This window comes from Schistosoma haematobium, chromosome 3 (assembly GCF_000699445.3).
Source record: "Schistosoma haematobium chromosome 3, whole genome shotgun sequence".
Taxonomy (NCBI): Eukaryota; Metazoa; Platyhelminthes; class Trematoda; order Strigeidida; family Schistosomatidae; genus Schistosoma; species Schistosoma haematobium.
The window spans coordinates 28,623,536-28,634,514 of NC_067198.1; the positions used below are offsets into that span (position 1 = coordinate 28,623,536).

General features: G+C 33.6%; 1 protein-coding gene across 1 annotated transcript; it reads left to right on the forward strand.

The window, feature by feature from the left end:
• Positions 1-2,588: 2,588 nt before the first annotated feature.
• On the forward strand, positions 2,589-10,979 carry FBXO40 (F-box only protein 40; the record flags this gene model as incomplete). Its single annotated transcript, XM_012941040.1, has 4 exons — positions 2,589-2,875; positions 7,597-7,718; positions 8,667-8,806; positions 10,344-10,979. The coding sequence occupies 4 exons, from the start codon at positions 2,589-2,591 to the stop codon at positions 10,977-10,979; spliced, it is 1,185 nt and encodes a 394-aa protein (XP_012796494.1).

The window sequence follows — 10,979 nt, forward strand, 5'->3', positions numbered from 1 at the left end:
TTTGAAACTATTATATGAGGCATCTCTCGGTATATCGCATTGCCGAAATTATATTCAATAGGTAAATGACCGCTCTACTGGGATGCAAGATATATTTCGAAAACACGTTTTAACCACAGAATATCGAGCCAGATGGTTCATCAAAACTAATCACGTTCTTCGACATACATCATTATCTATTACTTGACTAAAGTAAATAGAATTAAAGGTACAAATCAATTTTAAAAATAGAATAAGATTGGTGCTTTTAGCAAGCAAATATTCTGTATGACCATGTATTCTAAATTCGGTATTCAGTTGTGCGGACTTAAAATCTCTCTAACAAACGCTACATTCTACCATCCAATAAATGTATTTCCATCTAAGATGTGTATATATGTTCGTCCTACTCGAATGACTAGCGATCAAAGTTTTTGTTAGCGATAAATGTTTGTGATAAACTGGAGATATTATTTCTGTCTTTCAGGTGTAGCCAAATCTACCAGTCAAATAGTATCAATCAAGAATACAAACGCTTTATATGAAAACCACTCATATCCGGTAATCAATTAAAACAAAATTAGGCCAATCGGAAAGGGTCTAAATAGTGACAAGGAGAGGACTAAAAACTAAAATATCGAGTGAAGTGAGTGTCGCTAATTTCACTCAATATAATGAATATATAAGGAAAAATGCAATGAAAATGTTAACTCGGCCTATGATAATAAATAAGACTTCACCCTCACACAAAAGTTATACATTGTGGGATTTTTACGCGCTTTCATAAAACAACATGCATTAAAGTTCTATCAGCTATTCTAGAACTTGATGAGTTAGAGCCCTCTAAAAGGTCACTTACTAAAAAAGACTAGCTCTTCAGAGAGAAAATAGTTATTAATAGAGTCTTCAGTAAGAGGACACATTACACGTAAAGAATTTAACTTACTATAAATCAGTTGGAAATATGATTCTTTTTACCAGTTCTGTCCGGACATTGAACTATATGTTCAGAATTTTTTACTTGTTCTTCTGGTTTCAGTCATGCTTTTTGACCTTTTTCATTTTCGCCTTGAAAACCTGAAAATTAGATAATTGTTGCAACTATTACTTAAAACTGCAAATTGATAACTCGCAAATAAAGAGTGAAATACGACCATGTGGAGTTGCACTTTTCGTTTACTTGTTGTTCGGGTAAACGTCGCGAGTTTATCAGTCAACCTTCCTTTGAGAAAGAACCAAAATAAAAATTTTGAATATTAATTGCAAAATCTGGGCTTAATTTAACAGTAGAATAAACGCTTGGAAGCGGCTATCAGTTTTGGTCCAGCTAATGCAATACGAGTCTACCAGAATCTGTAAATCCCAATTATATTAAGAAACTGGTTAACTAGCGCATCAGTTTATTTCATCAACGTTGAATTCATGTAACTCCTCTAATAAAAGTTTACTGGTTGTCGCTAAGTTATTGTACTTTACCATTGGCGCATGATTTACAAACCACGAGTTCATTTAACAGGATCAAGAAAATACAGTAATGGTGAATAAATCCTTAAAACAAAGAACTCTGAGAGTTCAAAACTGATGGTGACATCACTGGTTTTTCGTGATAACCCTCAGCCGAAGACTCCCAACCCAACATTCGTACTAGAATGCATTTGTGTACTCCATGACCAGATAAAATAAGGTAACTAGTCATTCAGTTTGAATACAAATTCATATCACCACATTCCCGACTTCTGGTTTTATTAACTTTGAGATCATAGTGCATAAAGAGAGTTCTCACAATAGTGTTATCAGACTCTTTATATCCGTAATCTCATCATCCTTTGATAAATCATATGTTACCGTAAAAATGTTGAAAAACGCAGTTAAATGCTGTTTTAGATCTTAGAAACAAATACAAATTAATATTTGTGAGAACTACATGTTTAACTAGCTAAGTAATCTACTTCCACAGTAAAATGACTGGAGAAATGGTGTCCATAGGTCAGCTAGTTCAAGAACAGCGTGAATTTACACAAGAACAAATTAAGATGGATCTAACACGCATTCGTGACCTTCTAGCCTAAAAATATCCAATAATTCCTTAGCTAAAGTGAAAAAAACAATATATGAATTCATCCATTAGAAAAATTGAAAAATAAAAATTACTCGTCATCAAGATAGATTCAATTTAGTGACCAAACAAATCTCATTGGAAGCACTCGGAAGTATGTAATCGCTATCTCATATAAATAAGTAAGATCCTAATAATCCAAGGGGTAAAAGTAATCTCAAGGATTTTGATTATTGAGTTTTGGCCTTCACTTCTCTGGCTAACTATTCAAATGGACTGTATTTAGAGGACTTCATCGTTTGAAGTAAATAAATGTCAGTTACTGTCAGTATTAAAAATAGATGGATCATAAATTCTCATTGAACTTTTCGTTCATTTCGAACTTCATATTAGTTTGAGTTGTTGACGATATCTTCGACATTAGCTACTTTTTTTCCAATACCATACGTGCACATACAAATTCGATATCAGTTGGGCGTTTTTGATACAGGAGTCTTATTTTCACATTTCTTCCTGATTCTTAAGCTCGAGGTAGATATATTAATTCTTCTGAATGCCAGATCTTCCTTTTTGTATAAACCACTGTTCCGGTTGTATTACATTGACGTGCGATGCTGTTGAATGCTTCGTTACTGACTGTCCAAACAGTTGTGGGATGCGTATGCACTCGTGCAAGGTTGATGACCACTTGGATCAAATATGCCCCAAGACCATAGTCCCATGTATTAACAAAGAAGTCGGTTGTCCACACCTAATATGTCGTGAGGACAAGTCATTTCATTTACTCAATTGTCCTGCTAGTGTTGTAAGCTGTAATGCTCGATGCCCCTTGCTTTTCAGGTGAGCAGTGTGATTGAGTTAATCTACCACAGTCTTTATTCACAAATTTCATTGTACGATCTGACCCATTTTATTCCAAAATACTGTCACCTGATTTCTCGGCATGACTATAATTTATGGACGAACCGATCAGATTTGTGATTACATGTTTTATATTTCAGAGCGAAATTCATTCATCCATTTGGCTAAATGGTGTTTTGGCATTACAGCTTATGTCAGTTCGTGATGAATACCCTAAATCTAATTCTTAATCATCAACTGAAAATCATAATCCAAATTACTCACACTGGTTTATAACCCCTATTTGGTCCTAGTTATTAGGTGGACACTCAATGTCAACTTAGTGTCGCTCAAAGCTCGTCCATAAATAATAGTCTCACCCATTTTTCCAGTCACTATTCACGCCTAACTTGGTGGTAGCTTACTGGTTGTGTTGTTAATTATCACATGGGCCACTTATGGGATGTCTGGTCGAGCTACCGTTTCGAGATAGATGTTTGAATGATATGTGGGAAAGTCAGTCCATCATTACACATCTTTAGTCTAATGCAATGTTTTCAGCCACATTCCTGCTGTTCTGAGAACTTCACTAGCTAGGCTTACGTGAGAAAAATCTTAACTAGGTGGAAATAGTCCCATCGTTAAATACCGTCACCTAGCTGTCCTTAGATCTTTTCCATTGAATATATCTTAGGAGAGTCGTGTACTTTGACTTTCCGTGAAGGCAACAAACCAACGGTTGAGGTTAGTCGGCAAGTTATTTACATCTTTTTCTACTGGTACGGAAACTTTCTAACATTCAGAAAGAGCTTGAAGTATATTTTCGGAAACTTCAAAAACTCGGTTCCATTGTTTTCTGCGGATTAACATCAAGGTTTGAAACTGAGAGCTCAGAAAATATGACGGCGAACAATATGGTTTACAATGATGTTTTCAAGCTTTATTCTAATTTACGGCAACGTCTATATCCACATGCAAAAAATAATAGATCAATCGAAGCCTTTTGTGAGTAAATCATAACAAAATAGTATGCGTAACTGAACGTAATTAGTAAAAAGTACAAATTGATACTAAGATGGCAAATGTTCTAGCGGTGATAAGAATAATATAAGTTTGAGTCACTGTTTGAATATATCAAGTGTTTCAAAGCTTGGATGGGTAGACATTTAAATAACGGTCATTAAATATGATTATATATGGAAGGATATTTACAGAAAAATGTGATGTAAAACAAATTAACAAATGGTATGAAGAGTGATAATATGAAATCGTTAGTTGAGCGTTTCCCGTCTAAGGAAGGGGCAGAAGAATGACAAATCTCTTCTGAACTCATGGACAGGTTGCTGTTCCGAACCCCTATGGCTCCTGGTGTACGCAAGAGACGAGATCAAACACGTTAGGGGGTGACAATATTTACCACTCACATGGCCACTATCGACCAAGCGTAATGAAGCTACATATTACCTGTATCCGACTATCTCCAAATCACCCAGGGAGATGTTCGCTCATTCTTTGCTTGATGGAAAACCCAGTAGAGCTATCTCTTCAGGAGCAGCGGAGTTTTGTAGATATAGATTCAGGCGGAAGAATTAAGTGACATCCTCTTTTTGGATAGACATTATTGATCGACTGAAAAATAAAAAAGAGTAGTCATGTAGAAAGTCTTATTATAACTCGCAATACTCTATCATGTAGAACATCGTTAGCTACATCCCTTTGGATCACAGTTTAACACAAGAGGTTTATTATAAACGGTCCATACATTGAACTTCTTGTTTCCTTAGCAAACGTGCTTCTTTAAAATCTTAGTGGTTAGCCTGCTCCAGTCAGAATTTTATTAATAAAATCTAGGTCCTTTTTGTATCGTCTGAGTAGATCATTTTCCTCTGTTTGAAAGATATAAGTATATTTCCTAACCTGTTTTTAAACCCCTGACGCTCCGTTGTTTAGCACAGACCGCAATAAAATTTTTAGATTAGTTGGTTATCATGATTTTGTACATGTCGTATTGTCAGATAAATCCTGATCAGGTGGTAACCGGTTAATCATGCTACTTTAAATTTAAGACTCAAACAGTGACCTGGTGATTAAGGCTATCGAGTTCCAGCTACTGAATCCTAGGTTCGAACTCTTCTCCACCTACTTGGGTTTGGAATACCGGATTGTTTTATTACTAGATCTCATACTTAATATGTGGCTCACTCCCAAGTACCTGATGAATGAGTTCATCTAATTGGTTGAAGTTGAAAACATTTAGCATTGTCTACGGGAATAGTTAGTAATTAAAGTTACTAATTGAATTATGATAATTATAATACTCAAATAAATGATTTGAATCATTTGAAACATTCTATTTTTATTTGAACTACAAAATAATCGGTGGTATGTTACACCAGGCATGCACCACACAAAATTAGAATATTTTTGTGGAGAAAATTCTTAATAAAAGCTGGACATTGTAAAAGGCGTAGTCCTGAAACGAACACTTAAAATTTTTTTTGTTTGAAGGTCCCTCATACTGTTGATAACCAGTGTAATAGAAACCTACCTCGTAATTTACCGTGGTTTTTACTCCAAGCTATTTTCTCTAACGTTTCAAATTACTAAGTCGCATTGTCTTAAGGAAATCATATAAGAACTGTGACATAATCGAATGACAGTATAGCACATCTGTTTTTTATTTCCCTGCGCCTTATCATAAACTAACGAACTTCACGCGCTTCACTCCAGTCTTAACGTAGGAAGTATGAAATTTGCTGGCACGACATGTAAAATCTAACCAATTTTTAAACCCAATGTTTCTAGATTGTAACATATCGAATTACTGTCTCTATAATGATTAGACAGGTTTAAGGATATCAGCGTCCACTACATGGTGCTGTCATTAGATATGAAATATCCTTCGTATACAATGATTAAACACTGATGGTCATCTAAAGACATCACATAAAAAAGACAGTTGTACAAACTGAAAAAAAAACGTTCAGATCGCTACGTTTTACCATCTGACAATTTATGATCTGACTGAAGCTGATTGTGGTCCACACTGACATGAGCCATTTCGGATATATCTGTAAATGGACAAATTTCATCTCAGTTATAGGCAACATCTGATCTGGCACAAATATACCAGTCCATAATGCACAGTTAGTGAGGAAATTAACAAAATAAAGTCAGATGAGTTGTAGTAATATTAAAAATAATACAAACTAAATGTAAGGAAGTTAGTTCGAAGGGGACGAATGTGATATAGTACGGAATGACAAGATTCAACACTTATAAGGATATAAAGAATAAACGGAAATGCGCCGTTACAACTTTGTGCTCTCACTTACGCATACCACTTCAATAGTCAACCGTGTTGGTGCATACCATATTTTCGTTTGGCCAGTTTTAGCTCCCTCTCTACTTACTCTTACGCTAACGTGTGTCTGGCTATTAAGTTAAGTGTTAGCTAACTCTAATGAAGTTAGCTTATGGTATTTTGTCACACAGTAACCGAGCTATAACCTCACCAGTTGTCTATACAGTACGTAATAATAATTAGTCAGTAACAACATGAATCTTCGTACGTACGTACATCAGTTCGAGTTGCCATACCACATTAGCACAGATACAATTGTCGATTCAAATCCCATAGTGGTAGAGGTAGTAAAAGTATAAGCAGTAATCGGAAAGATTAGGGTTTGACGATGTTATTCAAGGAGTATAATCCAGTGAAATAAATTTGGAAAGAGAAAAAAAGGGGATATGAAGAATTCAGAAGATTAGAATTTGGTAGAACACAAAGAGTAGTAATAATAAGCATAATTAATTAACAGGGACATGAATCCATTATCTTGTTCTGCATGTTTCGCATTTATACCATTTAATATTATACTGTAATAGTGACTATACACATGAATATATCAGAAGTTGTCTCCAGTTAATGTTACCTTCAACATTTCTCTGTATTATTATTCTGTGCTTAATTTATGATTTGAACAATTTTGATAATTATATCTACTACTATGAATCTGGTGTTCATCTTGTGCTTATGAGGTCTGGCAACTTGGACCGATGCACATAAGTGCCTTGTCCTACGTTATAGCTGATTGATTGACTGATAATTATGTCAGTCTGTCATAACCAATGTACAACCTAGTACAAATGTGCATCGGCCCAAGCTGGCATACTACACCATAGCGAAATGAAATTAACAAGGTATATGATAAAAAACCCGGAATAATGAAGTTCAGATCGTAGTACTATATGATAAACGCTATAAAGAAGTTTTATTCAAATCACAAATCGATCTTAGATAAACATCAGTTCGTGGTCCCAATAAAATTCAACAATCTCCATAATTTGATACTGGTAACTAAAAATGGTTGCTAATATGACTGTTTGGTGTGTTTGTTTTAAAATAAGCCTAATGCTATCCATCTACAGATGGCTTTCTACTATATTTCAGCTACAATATTTTTCAAGTCTAGTATACTACTATCTAGTTTTCAAAATCCTCACAGACCTGTAAATTCAATTTATTCGTAGAAACGTTTAAGAACATTTATAGACATTCGAAATTAAACGTGATAGCAACTTTTTGAAATGTAGTCTATGCATTTTTTAAAAAAAAGGTTCATTCATACTTATGTGCACGTGACTAGAGTTATTTTGTATCGCTTTTTTCTTAGATTTTTTGTGGTTGTATTTTTTTTCAATTTGATATTTCAACTTAGGCAAACACAGAAAAAATCTACTTCTCCAGTAACCTGTACTGTGAATCCGATTATTCATTATGCTTCTTGTAATTCATATGTTTACCGACCAATTAATTCACCTCTGTTGGGGGTCGATTTTGGCAAGTTATTTTAATTACATTTTTCTACTCATAATTTCTCTATTGATTTTCCACTACTGTTTATCACTAGTTAACTAACTTTGTTGATTTCACTTTGATTATTGCTACTTCACATAGCATTCGGAATATTATATCACGTTCTCATATACTACTGATTCATTAATACACTCTCAAACAAGGATAATTTCGTATTTAAATGAATTCTATAATATACTCCACAACTAGTTGAATTATAGGTCGTAAATTAAGGCTTTAATGTTCGTATACTAGTTATTTTTCCGTTAATAAGAATATTTCTGTAAGGATCCTTCCAACATCAGCACGTACAACTAATTTCCTAGTAGTTTCTCTCCTCTGAAACTTTCATGGACTGATCATCAAACATTTCTGCATTCACTCTTCATTTGGTCTACAAAATTGTGACTTTATCTGTGAATTAATAAATATTTCTTCACCTACAAAACCTGTTAAATATAAACTTCGTTTTTCTTACCCATTTAAAATTGTAACCTCGCTATACACCAGTGATACCTATTATTGACATCAATAGTTGAAACTTCAGCACAAGATTAAGCGATCTGTGTAATTATCAACACTTTTCTTAGACTTCCTATGGGCGAGAACAGTTCTTGGTATGGTGTCGTCAGATAGTCTTAATCACTGCTCAGATAGATGTCTTGAAATCTTTTAAGAGTTTATATTCATTTGCTTCTATCCCATCTCAACTATTACGCATATTCGTTTAAATCATAATTTATTTGTCAATTTATTTTATTATTTTATGCTCCACTTCAATATTATCGCTATATTGTTTTATTCTGTAGGAACCTAAATGAATGCTGTTTTATACCAATTACTGTTCTGTTTATATCATTTAGATTTTTTCTAAACTATTCGTATATACACTTCATTTTCGTGTGTACATTCTTTATTATATTTGATGTACAGATACCAATCAACGAACTTTTACTAATCAGACTGATGGACATATAACCAATGTATTAAAATTGATCAATGAGGAACAAGTCGATAAAACACTAATCAGCGGTTTTGTAGAATCACCATTATCATCCTACATGTGCGACCACGTAAGTGCATTGATTGTTGTCGATAATTGTTATGTTGAACATGTTGCAAAAAGTAATAGAGTTAATTGATTAGTACAATTTCACAACGATATTACCGGCGTAAATTATATTTTCCCCATAAAATATTTTTAGCGTTTTATTTTATGCGACCAGAAAGAAATTATGTTGTTTTCTTCAGTGAAATGAGACGCCTAGTAAACAATATGCACATGTATATGTACCACATGATCTTTCCAAAAAACATTCCAGTCACATACTATATACCTGAAAATAACTCTGGGATATTTAGAAAAGATAGCCAAAAGTCCGAAATAAATAAAAGACAACCAAAATACTGTTTGTATACAAACTGAATAATACATAGTAAAGGTGACGGAGTATACATCAAGTGAAAGCTATTTTGAGATAATGAGGATGTTACTAGTGTTTTGAATATCAAGTTTTATATTCCTACTGTTTAGCACATTTCATGTTGTTAAAGATAGTTAGTAAAGAACCTTGTACTTGATTTCCACACCGATTTGGAATTGCAAGTAATTTGTACCTACAATTTCGAGGGAACTAATATTCTCTATAGAATTCACACCTTACGAATAAGCTTATCACCTAACAATAGGATTTTTTTATTTATACACTTATCAAACACTTTACCTCTTGTTACAACTTCAAACAGCCTCTGAAATTGGTTGAACAGTAGAATTTAGAACGCTGCAATGTAAACACTCGACCGTCAGTTACTGGGACATAAACTAGTACACATCTGGCTTAATTAACTTAAGCTTATAACATCAAATCTCTCAATTATTTACACGTTAATGAAGTTAAATTCGGACAATACTAAAAAAAACAGTAAAAGTCGAAATAATCTAGACTCTATAATCGATTTGACCTTGTAAAGTACCACGCCAATGTTCCAACTATGTTAGCTGATATCCAAACGCTTATTAGCTCAACATATTTACTTTTCCTACGAGCACCAATTAGAAGACGAGAATAAGACAGCTGGTCTAATCTCTATATCTGACTGGAAAATTTACACTATTAAGTACATTAGTTATTGGACTGCAACGCCTCATAAATACGAGGTTACAATATGTACCAAACATAAGCATTGTAAAAAGAAATTCGGAATAACGGGCATACAATTAATTTGAAGTGATGTGAGAACAGAAGAAGATATGACAACAATTATTGAGTCATATGGAAGTTTGAAGTTAGAACATAAATACACATTAGAAAATTTGCACAGTGACATCCCCAGAAAATCATTCGAAGTTTGGCATTCTCTCTAGTCTATCTCGTCCCAACATGTGTATTAATCGAACGCTATTAATCCGAGATCACCGTGCGGTCGAAATTCTGAAACTCTTTCGTTAACGTATTTATTCAGTTTAAATTGTTATATATATATATATATATATATATATATATATATATATATATATATATATATATCATCCATTTTTCTCTTGTGCATTTTGTTGATGACACATGTTATCATATATATTCTAACAAATCAATTTCTATCCATTCATAGCCAGGATATATTTGTGGTTGTACAGTTCAAAGAACAAATTATGGATCACACTATCAGTTGCATAGTAATGTACAAGCGCAATTAGACGGATGGATTGAACTTCGTTGTCCATTGTCTTTTTTAGGTTGTAAATATGCTGTAGTTAATCTTCGTCCTAATAGTGAATATAATCATTTATTGTATAATCCAACTCTTGCTACATTTACAACGCGGTATGAATCAGAAACTAATCAACATAATATACTTACTCATCATTCAGAATTAACAAATAGTGAATGTTTTAATTTTGATCAGTTGCCTGCAGAACTTTTAATTTATTTATCTTTTTTCTTAGATGACATGTCTTTACTTTGTTTATCTAAAGTTTCTAACCGATTATCTACCGTATATAAAAATATTCTTTGTGCAAGGTTAATTGTCACACCACAATGGGATAAAGTTCATCACAGATCATCAGATTTATTCTCTTGGCGTATTACAGGATTTTTGTGGTCTTTTCCACATCGTGCTGAATCTATCAAAGGATGGAGATCTGCACATGGTGCATCAGCTAGATCAAAGATTTCAGCTCATTTAACCAGTTGTCATTATAACGACAAAACCATACGTGTATTTCCATTCTGTTATTTGGAATGA